At 45.3% G+C, this 13595-nt stretch overlaps 4 protein-coding genes across 4 annotated transcripts; 3 read left to right on the forward strand and 1 right to left on the reverse strand.

Moving 5' to 3' along the window:
- Window positions 1–524: 524 nt before the first annotated feature.
- N7495_004636 (transcription initiation factor TFIID subunit TAF2) lies at window positions 525–4370 on the forward strand (the record flags this gene model as incomplete). Its single annotated transcript, XM_057207287.1, has 3 exons — window positions 525–2810; window positions 2861–3229; window positions 3282–4370. The coding sequence occupies 3 exons, from the start codon at window positions 525–527 to the stop codon at window positions 4368–4370; spliced, it is 3744 nt and encodes a 1247-aa protein (XP_057064967.1).
- A 4320-nt stretch (window positions 4371–8690) lies between these two features.
- N7495_004637 (putative small nuclear ribonucleoprotein SmG) lies at window positions 8691–9140 on the reverse strand (the record flags this gene model as incomplete). Its single annotated transcript, XM_057207288.1, has 4 exons — window positions 8691–8759; window positions 8814–8888; window positions 8976–9047; window positions 9111–9140. 4 exons carry the CDS (start codon window positions 9138–9140, stop codon window positions 8691–8693), a joined length of 246 nt encoding a protein of 81 aa, XP_057064968.1.
- Window positions 9141–9349: 209 nt separating this feature from the next.
- N7495_004638 (uncharacterized protein) lies at window positions 9350–10694 on the forward strand (the record flags this gene model as incomplete). Its single annotated transcript, XM_057207289.1, has 2 exons — window positions 9350–9436; window positions 9501–10694. 2 exons carry the CDS (start codon window positions 9350–9352, stop codon window positions 10692–10694), a joined length of 1281 nt encoding a protein of 426 aa, XP_057064969.1.
- Window positions 10695–10904: 210 nt separating this feature from the next.
- Window positions 10905–12912, forward strand: N7495_004639 (uncharacterized protein; the record flags this gene model as incomplete). The annotated part of the gene is made up of 6 exons (XM_057207290.1): window positions 10905–10922; window positions 11028–11145; window positions 11199–11551; window positions 11637–11918; window positions 11968–12718; window positions 12767–12912. The coding sequence occupies 6 exons, from the start codon at window positions 10905–10907 to the stop codon at window positions 12910–12912; spliced, it is 1668 nt and encodes a 555-aa protein (XP_057064970.1).
- Window positions 12913–13595: the final 683 nt, after the last annotated feature.

Below are 13595 nucleotides of genomic sequence, written 5' to 3' on the forward strand. Positions count from 1 at the left end.
ACTGGCCGAGGAGCAACTAATGAATAGTGCTTGCTTGCTACTCAGAAAAATGAAAAAGAGAAGTGAAATGGGAATGTCTGATAGGGAATTTGGGTCCATAGTCACGTGCCACTCCGCATTGAAACGCGAGGTTCCAGCACTTCGACTTCAAAATATAAGATCCGCTTGGGGTATCAGGGCGACACTTTGCTTCATTACCGGTCGCGTGATCGTGTAATTCTTCTGCACCTTCCCTCTCTCTTTCGAATAACTTCGTAACAGCTCTTGCCAACTTTTCACCCCCTCGCTCATTCGCGCGCATCGGCCCTTCGATATCCTTCATCGATTTCTTTTCCCCATACGTCAATTTCAAGCACCTTCTTCCATCGACTGCCTTTTGAAACCTACACTAGCAGTTGCTCTCCGCACATTCGCTTTCTCTTGTACTTTTACTTCCCGAGGTCGCCTCTTTTTGGGCCTGGCTGGACATGACGGTTGATGCTTCGCACAGCGCCGGTCGCGCATCTAACTGAGGACTCTTCGCCATGCCTGGCGTGGTAGAGATTCCAGCTAGTGCTACGGCATCGCCGCGCCCGGAGTTCAGCGTTGGACACCAGAAAATCGAGCTAGAGATCGATCTTTCTAGAAAGAGCTTGAAGGGCAGCACTGAGATCACAGTTCATCCAAATAAAAGAGATTCCAGGATCATCCCCTTGAACTTCCGACAGGGCGAGATCAAGCGCTTGATGGTAAATGGAAAACCTGCCACATACGAATATTCCGACTCTTACGAGAACCTCCAACTGTACGGCGTGCAATACAACGAACGGTTAATTACGAAAATTGATCGCATTCTGAAACGTCCACCAGACCCCGAGCTTAGGATCTTGATTCCGAAGTCCGTACGCATCGAGGAGCTCGATCCATATTCTGCTGAAGCCCAGGACCAGATTGCGCTGCAAAGTTTTGACGGTTCGTCTGACCGTCGCCCCGATGTTAACCTCCCACGATTTAAGGCAGTGACCATAAACATCGATTTCGTCATTGATCGTATTCGTGATGGACTGCAGTTTGTTGGTGTGGATGCTGGAGATCGTCGTTATCCTCATGCTTACACCACAAATTCGCTTGAGTCAGGCGTTGGGTGCCCCTTGTTCCCGTGTGTGGACGACCTAGCGTCGCGTTGTACATGGGATATCTCGATATCGTGTCCTTACACTCTGAAGGATGCCTTTGAACGCAAACCCCGCGAACCCACTGATCCTGCTGCTCCTCCACGGCCAAAAGCCCGGAGCCGGTATATCTCTGCGGACGACGAAGGGCTAGAAATGTCTGTTGTCTGCTCTGGTGAACTGACAGATGATATCGTAGACCCGGCAGACCCTACTCGGAAAACTGTCTCGTTTTCCTGCTACTCGCCTCTATCCGCCCAACAGCTCGGATTTGCCTTAGGTCCCTTTGAATATGTGAACGTTGCAGACTTCCGTGAAAGTGACCAGGATGAGCAACTTGGGCAAAATGCTATCCCTGTGCACGCTTTCTGTTTGCCAGGACGAGGGGAAGAGCTTCAAAACACCTGCTTCCCAATGGCTCAGGCAATTGACTTTTTCTCTCTGTCTTTCGGCTCCTATCCATTTACAAGTTACAAGCTTTGCTTTGTTGATGATATTCCTACTGATACTCTGCCAATGGCGTGCATGGCAATCTGCAGTAGTCATCTCCTCTTTCCTCCCGATGTTATTGACCCGATATATGACTCCACTCGGGCATTAGCGCATGCCCTGGCATGCCAATGGAGTGGAATCAACATCATCCCCAATGAGCCCGCTGATACTTGGGCTACTGTTGGCATTGCGTGGTATGTCACAGACACGTTCATGAAGAAGCTCTGCGGCAACAACGAATACCGATACCGCCTTAAACAGATGTCCGACAAAGTCTGTGAGCTTGACTACGAACGTCCTTCGATCCATGACATGGGAAATTATCTCAGTATAGATCCGTCTGAATATCGGTTCATTGCACTGAAGGCGCCTCTCGTTCTGTTCACTCTCGACCGACGCCTAACAAAGGCTAGCGGAAAAGCAACAATGTCCCGGATAATCTCTCGACTTTTCCTGAACTCGCGTATGGGTGACATGCCAAACGGAGCTGTCAACTCGGTCATGTTTCAGAAGCTTTGTGAGCGATTCGGGCACGCAAAGCTTGATGTTTTCTTCCAGCAGTGGGTGTATGGTGCAGGGTGTCCACGCTTCCAAGCCACGCAAAGATTCAATAAGAAAAAACTTGTGGTTGAGATGATGATCAGGCAAGTCCAGGCAGACCAAACAGCTGCGCGAGACCTCGAGAAAAAAGACTTTTTCCGAGACGTCAAGGAGGAGGTCCGCCACGTTTATGCCGGTGCCATGCAACCTGTCTTCACTGGGTCTATGACCATCCGTATTCATGAGGCCGATGGAACTCCATATGAACACATCGTCGAAATCAAAGAGGGTGTCACCAAATTTGACATTCCATACAATACAAAGTACAAGCGGCTAAAGCGAAACAAGAAACAAAGAGAACGTGCTGTAGCATCAGGTGACCCAGAAGTGCAGGATGACGTCCTTCTATACTGTCTCGGTGATGTGCTACAGACTGAGGAGGAAACACAGAAATGGAAATTGGCCGACTGGACCAAAGAAGACGAAGAGAGGATGGGACAAGAGTCTTACGAATGGATTCGTATGGATGCAGATTTCGAGTGGATCTGCAGACTTTCTTTGGGCATGCCAGGCTACATGTACCTATCACAACTCCAGCAAGATAGGGATGTGGTTGCTCAGCTCGAGGTAAGCAGAGACTTTAGGGATTTTTTTAGTTCTCTAATAACACAACGCAGTCTCTACAGTACATGGCCGCTCAGCGAGAACACCCGTTGATATCAACCATCTTCGTCCGTACACTCATGGATAGTCGCTATTTCCATGGCATTCGGGTCACTGCAGCAAAGGCATTGATCAAACACGCTAAGGACGAAGTGGATTGGGTTGGACTAACTCACCTGGAAACAGCATTCCAGGAGCTTTTCTGTCTACCTGGATCTCCTATGACTCGTTCCAATGATTTTACAGACCGTGCAGCATACATTCTGCAGCAGGTGATTCCGGACGCGATATCACAAGTTCGCGATAACAGTGGCAAGACACCCTTGCGCGTGAAGCGGTTCTTGTTCGACAAGCTCAAGTTTAATGATAACTCCACCAATACCGTATGTTTGATCTGTTTCTTTTGCTGAGCTTCTAACTAATCTTCATTCACAGTACTCTGACAACTTCTACGTCGCCTCTCTGATGCGGTCACTTTGCCATGCCATGCTTGGGCGCAATGAGGCTCGTCCTGAGAATGAGATGACAGATTTTGATATGGACCGGCTTATGGAGAACCAGGCCGAAGAACAGCTCGAAAAGGACGTGGTCGCTGAATTCGATCGATATCGAAGAATGGACGAATGGTCGGGCTCGTTTCAGAACCTGTATTCTCGAGCTGCTCTCCATTGCCAGATGCAGTTCATGCAGGCCAAACTTCTAGAGATGGACGTAATGCGCTTTGTTCCATACACCCGGTCTGGAACCTTTGACCTGTTGCGTTTAGAGGCATTCGAGTGCCTTGTCGAACTCGATATTTCCCAACACCCAGAGCTTCTTCGATGGCTTATGTTTAGCATGACGTGTGACTCGTCAGCATACATCCGTCACCACTGCCAGCGGCTGTTTGGCCGAACACTTGCGATGATTGCCTTCGGCCGAGCCCCGCCAGCGCAGCCTGCTCAAACTGACAACTTGATCATCGAACAAGAATCATCGACAGAAATCCGTCAAGCCGATCTTGCTCGCCGACAAACTATCCCCGGTGCTATTGAAGCCCTCAAGAAGGAAATCTCAACCGATAAGTCCCTTAGGGATTACATGTGGGCCGCGTGCAACTCTGCCTCTCTCGGATTACTAGAACTTTCCGAGCTCACCGACCTCTGCCGCGTCTTGTTTGACCCTGTCACATCCAAACTCGTTAAATTGCGATTGCCCCGATTCTGGAGTCTCCAAAACTTGGGCCACGGGAAACTCCGCTTTTACCGCTCTCAATCGGTACGCACCGGTCTTGGTCCTTCAAAGGACACCAAGCGCAAGCGTGAGGATCAAGGCATGCACCCTCCTGCGCCACGCATCACATTCAAGCAGTCGAAGAATAATTCGTCTCGTCACAATACACCATCCACTCCTTCTCTTCCCAAAATCCACATCCCTAACCTGTCTGCTGCAGCGCGTTCCGGTACACCTGGAGCATCCTCACCCGCCACCCCGGCAAGTGGTGGTGGCTTGAAGCTCAAGCTCAAATTTGGAGGGCCAAAATAAGCAGTCATTATTCTTAGCACTCCCTTAACTTATCCTCTTTATTAGCCTTTTATTCACTTTCACTTTTTTATGAGGACTAGCATATCAATCCATATGTATCTCAAGAGGATACCTTCTAATTAGTGATCTTAATTTCCATCTCGAGGTTAGTCGGCATTTATATCTGCTCTAGAGTAACCTAGAAGCTATTTAGTGCCGAGATGAGTTACTAGTTATAGACTCGTTAATGAGACCGTTGTATAATCGGGATTAAAAGTTGCTCATCAATTTAAATGCACTGGAAGCCTAGTTACAATAATACTGCCTTCAAACCCCTTTCAAGGTTTCAAAAGTCTACCCACTTATATAAACACCATTCCATAACTAAGTATTGAAAATGACTTCATTAATTAGAAGTTTGGAATTGAATTATACAGCATACTCAACAAATGACGCGTTTTCCAAAAGTCATCTAATGAATTTGGAAGTGACTCCAAGGTTGGAAAAAGAGAGGGAAAAGAGAGAAATGTATAAATGTTGGCAAAGCTCTCTCCTATAGGATTAGTAGGATATAGAAAACTAGTATTATAGTTTAAAGAAGTAATCTGCGTGAAGATGCAGCCTCAATCTCTGGTATTATATTACGTTACTGTTGCACTCCAGAGATCGAGGGATGAAAACCTACTCCAACTTTGAACTGTTAATTCCTAAGTCTGTCCCATTCTGAATCTCACCTGGTGTTTATTCACTATTAGACAAATATAATGATGGTGTTAGATCTTGAAAACCTGTCTGAGGATGTAAATTATGTAATAATATTTTGAGATGTTAGTTACAGGTGGAGCTGCCAAGTCACGGACAATGTAGCCGGTTCTCCAGAGCCTCATAAATGCTTGGTATCTTAATCCAAAGCGGCTCCTGCAGATCAGTGGGTCAAGTCACGTGGTATATAGAAAATGTCAAAGGTCCGATACGGGGTTTATGCTGTACGTAAGCAGGATCCATAATGTGTGTATTTAAGCGGGATTTCATCCCTAGATAGACAATCCAGTTTCGTCAACCAATCTGGTTGGACGGTCAAAAAATCTCATTTGACAGAAAAAAAATCGCCTAATATGACCATTTGAGTTATTCTAGTCTAGCATTAAAGACAATCAATGGAGAAGTCGGCAATTTCAAGACTTTAGACAGAATCTTGAGGGGAGAGATCGGAGGAAATATCAACGCTATCTTCGAGCTCACTTACAAGGCGTTAGCTCACTTTCTCGGAAAACAGAATTTTGGGACGGAAACCTTCTGCCCGGTGATGGCCTCAAGAATAAAAGATCATAGCTGATGTACCCTTGCTAGATGATCTACTCTTCGATGAGAGAGCTTCCCAAGGTTTTCCGCGCACATTGACGAAATCACTATATGTTATCTTTCCTTTTGCATTTCCAGTCTAATTTTACATGGCAAAAGTTGTCACGGAGTTGATAATCTGGAAATCATGTGACCGTTATGTAATACCCACAACTACTTAACCGATCCGTACCCGGATCCCCTATGATTCTTTCAAGAATCAGTCTTGAAATGTTATCGAGTTCTTGTTCCCATCCTTGTCTTCTCTGTAAAATCCAGTAACCCTTACAAAAGTGATAAGAAGATAACATTCTTCCAAAGCTGAGTATTTATCTAAAACGAGATTTCGACAAATCTTACACTCTGATAATAAGACCAGTGCATTCTTGCTATCATCCTCTTCAGCCACCGGACCTTAACACAAATCTTGGCTTCTCTAGCTTTATCATTACATGTCAACGCAAAGATTGGTCTTATTTCCTAATATGACATTTTTCCAACTATGGCAATTGGAAATTATTTCTTTCCTACCTAGGTATTCACGTGGCACTTTTACTCCAATGGATAGCACTCATCTGATTTAAAGTTATTTTTCTGGAGTAAATAAGATATGCGTAGATAAGAGACGTGGCCCTGTTAATATATTTTAAGCTTCAATCTTAGTTCTGCTACTACAGAGTTATTTTGGTACGGAGAATTACGAGAACAAACCTCTTATGTGACGATTGAGAGAAAATATAAGAGTAGGATTTAAATACTAGTAATCTAGACTACAGCGACGATTCAAAGGATGACAGAAATTTGAGAAATAACAACAATTTCATCAACAACCCCGCCAAAAATGCCAATAAAACCAAGGAGAGAAACACCAGGTTGAGCAAAGCAATAAAATAACAACACTCGGAAGTTCAATTCCCAAAAGGTACAGATAGCAATGCCGTTACTGAAATTGGCCCCACTTTTCTGGCCACCTAGCCAGTTGCCAGATAGTATAGAAGGGAGATCAACTAGAAAAACCACTCCGGTGATACATAGTATAAAAGCACCATCAAGCCAAGAACGATAGATAGAGTGGCTGTGGAGCGGTAGTGAATAGAGATGGAGAGCCATGGGGCTCGAGAGACCCGGAAAATGATAGTGAAACGGAAATACATGATGGTGAAGATGGAAGTATATGGAGTAGACATGTGCATGGGTTGGGTATGGGTCAAAATTCATACCCATACCCAACCCAACCCACGTGGGTATGGGTTGGGTATGGGTCCCATATGGGTATTTTTGATGCCTTAATGCCTGATTTTCGCCTCAACCTAAACTAAATTAGGGTAATTAGTGCCTTAGTGCCTAATTTTTGCCTCAATCTAGTACTAACTAGGTGACAAATATCACGTGAAATAAAAGTCTTGGCAAAAAGATGGGTTTATGGGCTGGGTGTGGGTTTTACTTCAAACCCATACCCAACCCATATGGGTTTTGGGTAAAATTTCTGACCCATACCCAATGAACATGTCTAATATGGAGATGGACGGAGGAAGAGAGATATAGAGAGAGGATGGCGGTAGGAGAAGTTTAAATATGAAGAAAGGAGCGGAGCAAATATATGGAGAGGAGAAATATAGATAGAGGGGACATAAAATGAACAGGTTGAGAGGAAAGTTTGACCGATAGATGAAGACGAGAAAAATAGATAGAGGGAGAGGGATGATAAATAAAAAAGTAGGTATATGGAGCTGTAGAGAGGAGAGAGAGATAGAGGGGCTGAAATTGACTTAAGCTCTTTCAACACATGTGGCTAGAAGGGACCAGCAGATATGGATTGAGATATTCATGATTAAAATGTCCACAGATCCATGATAATCTTGGAGCGTAAAAGGGTACTTCCACCTCAAGCTCTGGAGGTAATAAAAGATATGACCCTGGAAGTATTCGTAAGGAAACCTTAGGAACACTTCCAGTAGACATAGGCGGAAATAATTTGATATATCCTATCTGTTCTTATGCGACGTTTTCTAGTCTCTATATCAAATATTATGAAGATACTTTGCTTGACTCTTGTTTTTGACTTGTTACTTCGATATCAAAGAAAATATGCTCGTTGACATTATCTCACGTATGAGAACACGATTTGTGGATTGTTGAGCAGTCAGTTGTTATGAGCCTGGGGGTATGAGCACCCGAGATAGTCAAAGAAGACAGGAAGGTGAATGGAAAGTCTCAAAAGTGTAGAAAATTTCATAAAAGTGGTAAATATTTTTGTGAAGTGACCTCGGGATGATATCAACTGATTTCAAGCATTCATTATATACCGCAAAGCAATATTGTGCATTCAGATTACCCAGGTCATATTCAATAGTCCTCAGATTTGATATTCAGCTCTGTCGGCAATCAATCCTAGTAAAAGTTCGATTCCGTAAATTAACGAACCTCAACAAAAAATCCAATTTAGTTTCTGGACAATTTCATTAATGGCACTGGGACAGATTCATCAGTAGGTAGAAATATTGGGAAGGGAGACTCCATACCTAGCTAGTTCGTTACATCAACAACAGGAAATGTTCCGAGAGAGACATATAAATGTTATACGAGCGACAAGAAGAGTGTGGATAGGTGAATGTCCACCCCGAAGAAACCTGTGGGATACTTCAATTCTCTTTATCGAGAGGGATATTCACACTTCATGGTTTGAAATGAGGAGCTTGAAACATGCTATGTGACCACAAAAACACTAACGAACAAGATATCATGATACGAGGATATTTTTTAGCGCAATAAGGTTATATAAAGCAGGTGTCTCGCGCCTGATGGTGTTTGAACAAGCCCGAAACCCAGAGCACGGCAAATCATGGGTATGTTATCCGCCGGTCTAGCAAAAAGAAATATAGAACATGAAGTAGTTTTGAATTTGCCTTGTAACTCCTATCATTATTCCCAGCTACGGGCCAATGGCACGTTCACTTTTGGGAGACCCATTCGAAAATATTATTGATCGTGAACTCGAGTCTATTTGATGTTGCGCTGCTCGATGCGCTCGAGAGCTTCGATCATAACCAGGGATTTGCCGCGAAGGACCTGGACATAGCAGTTAGCAATAATTCAGTACATGGTGGGTAGATAGAGACGAACGATCATGCCGATGGGTGACTTTGAGCCGTCAGCGTGTTGCTCAAATGCGTCATCAAGAACGATGTTCATAAATGTCTGTACAAGCGATGTCAGCTCTGCTTTTTTTCAGCTGTCGCCTGGTTTTACTATCGCGACACCCAGGACAACACAATTAAGACTTACGTCATAACCCCGGAGGACACCAAGAACAATGCGTTTGCCGTTCAATTCGCAGTGAACGCGCTTTTCCATGTACTGTGCAGGAATTGTCAGCAAGAAAGGACACATACTGGCATAAGGGTGTGGATAAGAACTAACCTTCTTGAGTTCAGGACCGGCTTGAGGCATGTTGGGCAAGCTTGTGGGTTCTGACGGGTTGACAGGAAGCAAGAAGTGATTGTGCTTTGAAAGTGATTGCGGGTTGCTTTGGTATCGGCGGAAGATTGTTACTCCGGTCGGATACTCGATAAGCAAGCGATAAGGAGCTTTATCTCACGATTAACTTGAATACCTTCTTCGTCACCCACTCTTCACAACAACACTTTTTTTTCATCACCATGAGTTCCACTTGGAGAAATCGTAGAAAGCCTAAAGTAATTGGAAATGACCACGATGAACTAGACACAGGCAGGTCCTCAAATAAAGTCCAATCCTACTGCAGAAATACCCGCAAGAAAACTAATACTCCAAACAGAACCAGTCGTCAAGCGCCCGAAAATTTCCAAGTCCAAACCGAGACTCAATCTAATCTCCCAATTTGACGAAGAGACCTCAAAGGCAACTGGTGGCAATGAAAGTGAAGTGGTGATCACGAAAAAACACGGCCTTGGTCGCAAAATTCTGGATCAAAATGCCTCGGTCAGAGTCGACCAGGAGCAGGATCGACCGAGCTATACGAACGAATATCTCAAAGAGCTTGAAGAATCGACACTCTCAACTCCAAAACGTGCTCCGGATATTTCAACTCGTACCGACGAAAATGACGATATGGCCATAGACGTGGCATCTACATTTGGGCAACCCGTCCAGCTATCAGCCCCGTCAGTCATTCCATCCGAGGCGGAAATCCGTGAAAAGAAAGCCCGAAGGGCCAGACTCGCTTTAGAACAAAATTCCAAGCAAGAGGACTATATTTCACTGAATGATGCTGGCGAAGAATACAATGAGAATGAAAAGTGGGATCTCGCTGTACGAAGCGAGCCCCTCCCAAATAGCCGACTCGTCCACGATGACGAAGATTTCGCCGAAGGATTTGATGAATTTGTTCAGGATGGGGCTATCGCACTTGGCAAGAAAGCCGAGCGCGAGCAGTCCAAAAAGGAACGCCAAGCAATGCGAGAACTCATTGAGGAGCAAGATAGTGATGGAGTTGACTCCGACTTCGAAGAGAAGGCGGCTTACGACGCTGCCCAGGCTCGGGCTGGTCGGTACAACGAGGCGCCTGGCGTCATCATGAAGGTTGAAGAAGGGCTGCCACCGCTTGTGGACATCCCCCCTTTCTCAGAATGGCTTAAATCGACGCGTGCAAAAGAGGCACAGGAAAAGAAAGAACAAACTGACCTACGCCGCAAAAGGATGGACCTTGGTAAAACAGATACAGAGAATGTCAATGCAATTTCAGAAATTGTGGATCGCATGACCGACACCCAGATTGACTTCACGCGACTCTTCCAATTTCAGGATGGCTTATCGTGTCAATCTGTGCTCAAAGATCATATGGCGCGTCACCCGGAGCGTTTTCCGGAAGAACTTCGCACGGCCCTTCGGAAAGCATCGAAAGGATACATGGATGTTTCGAGGGAGAATTCGGAGTGTGGTGATGGCGATGAGGTTTACCAGAAACAATTAATGGAGCATCAAATTTCAGAGTTTGGTGGGGGTGAGGCTGAGAAGAGTGACTAGGGCAAGGAGCGAGGCCAGAGAGGGCAGCTACGGAAGTCTGAGCCTCTACTTCCCAAGATCTCTGTTTAGCCATTATGTCGGGTCGGTGCTAGCTTGTGTATGATACCCAATCTGTCTAATTTTATTTACTACCTTTGAACGATTTCAAAGCTCTACAATGTCTACCTTTGGAATTTTGAACATCTGCCCAACTATGGGCAAGACCTCGCAATGGTTGGAAAGTCCGATGTAAGTCCAAGGTCACTGAAAACGGGATCGCCTCTGTTCTGATGCCCATAAAGCACTCAATATCGCACATTATCATGGATTGCAAACCCAATCGACACGACAAAGGACGAACCTCGTCTGCAAAGCCGTTCGGATGCAACCCCAATTGAACTCTTCTTCGATCTATTCTTTGTAGCCAATCTATCCACATTTACCGCCACGCACGAAATCCACAATGTGAATGGTATAGCTCAAAATTCAATGTCCAGCTGGCCCCTTCTCTAATTTTGTGACTAGCATTGGGTGCCTATATCGGCTTTCTTGGTGTGATATGGTTCACTTGGCTGCAGGTAACCTTGTTCGATATCCGTTTTGCCCGAGACTCCGTCTTTGAAAGAGTATGCAAAGCAATCCAACTCGGTGCTATGGTTGGCTTTGCGTCTGCGGGGACTCGATTTACAGCACGAATACGCGATGAGAACGTATGGGCATTTCAGTCCCTCACTCTTATCTTGGCGGGTAGCCGAATGCTCCTGGCTATTCAGTATACTATCAACCTCGCCTTCATATATCCATCTATGAAGTCTGCAGCTAAGGGGGTAACTTACACGGCCGTCATGTTCTGGACTACAACTTTCTGCTACCTCGGGGTACGTTCTTACTCTCGATGCCCTATAAGCAGATAGTGAGGGAGAATATAGGGAAAAAGTCGCTTCTAACGCCGTTAGCTACTAGATGTACCGTATTTTCAGCCATGCTACTGGTTCCGGCTCTCGGATCTGGATATTTTGGTTCGTCATATTTGGGATTGAAATGTGGACGGTAATGGGGCTCTCTTGCGTTTTCCCAGAGATAGGTTTCCAGAAGTCTCACCTCAATGTCCGGATGGGACTTCTTACACTAATCATTATTGGCGAGGGGGTTATTGCGGTGACTCGAATTGTCAACAAGACGGTTCGGCCGGGTGGATGGACTAAGTGGTCGTTTGTTCATATCTTGGGCGTCACTAGCAATGTGGTATGTACTCTATCCACTCAGAAGCTCGATAACTGACAACGTGCACCAGTATCTTTTATGGCAGGTTTACTTCGACGTTTGTCCACGGGGCTGGCTTGGACGATTGTCTCAACAGCTATGGGTCCAGCTTCATTTCCCGTTTCATGTGGCACTTATCCTACTTCTTGAAGGGTCACAGATTCTAGCATTGACGCTGGATGTGACCCTGAAGCTGAAATATCTGAGACAAACGATTTCTTTTGTGTGTGAGGAGCCGCGTCCTGACTCGGTTAAAGCAGTCGAACTCATTCGAACTATGATTCTAGACATGGAGATCCCGTTCAGCCGGGGAGCAATGCAGGAGTGGATGGCAATCTCGAGGATCCTCAAAGATTTAGCCCACACATCGCTCTGTACGGGGCGTGGAGCTATCAGCGTCATGTACACTGATGACATATTCGGTGACCTAATGGGAAATGTAACCGCAGCACTCTTTTCAAGCATGGACATTACTCCAGTAAAGGGGGATATCAGCCTTCTCGATCATCAACAATTACTCAAGATGTATATGGAGCTCCTGCAATTTGTGTATATATACTTCTTTATCGTTGCTAGTATTTCGATGAGTCTGTTCACCGCATTTTTGGTTCTTTCGTGTCGATATCAGCGCCGTCTATTCCTTGCACTGTCCGTGATGGTGCGCCTCCTGCTGGCAATTCTTATGGCGAGCCTTGTCTCATTTTCCCGCTACTTCCCGCTCGCTTATTCTTTCATGACATCGCCCATCATCTTGTATGCTTTTACATTGACTCTTTTGACTGGTCAGTATTTTCTCCATCCTCTTCCTTCTTTACTCTGACTGGTTCTAGTACTGCTAGTTGACCGACTTTTGGACGGGAGAGACGCAGCCTGCCGACGGAAGCAGGAAAATAGCGCACAACTCCGTCCTTCAGCCTCTGCACCGGTGATGACGGAAGACAATTCGACTTCCGCGGTGGGGAAAATACCTGAATAATCTGATTTGTTTGCTTTTTCCTTCTCATAGAGATCTATGATGCTCAGACGTTGACTTGATATTATAAAATCGGCTATGAAAGACGATGACTATCGGTCCAATCAAGTTATGGAGGGGAAAATATCGATTTCAGACATAACGTATCGAAGTCCTGCATTGCTATGCTACCTAATAATGTCGTGCATTCATTATATTCAAAACTCATACCTTTCGGAATCACATCCTTAGCCCGCTCTATCAGAATCTCACTCCACTGATACTATCATTTCAACTTCAAATTCAATACAACTTCTCTAAGCTATATTTCAGGGAATTCCTCCTGAAGCCTACACTATGTAGCCCTAGCTGTTGAAATAACGAGAGATAGTCAGGAGCCTGAAATAACGAGGATCTGTATCTTTAATATTATTAGCGCAATACCCGCGACATCGCATAGCTACATAATATTGGCAAAACCGTTATGAGGTGAATGATCTGCAGCAAGCCACAACCACAACCACAACCGACCCTTGGAATTACTTGGATGATCTAGGAAGATCCAGCTGGGTGTTCTATTCTTCGAGGTTGTATGTCTTTCTTTCTGGGCCCTTTGTGTCCGGTTGGTGCCCAGGTGAGGTTTGAGGTCTAACTCTTCAACTCGAGTTCTTCTTCTCCACAAGAACGCCAACCTTGGGAGGTTTGTG

This window comes from Penicillium taxi, assembly GCF_028828555.1.
Source record: "Penicillium taxi strain IBT 34144 chromosome Unknown utg000003l_segment0_segment0, whole genome shotgun sequence".
NCBI classification, from domain to species: Eukaryota; Fungi; Ascomycota; class Eurotiomycetes; order Eurotiales; family Aspergillaceae; genus Penicillium; species Penicillium taxi.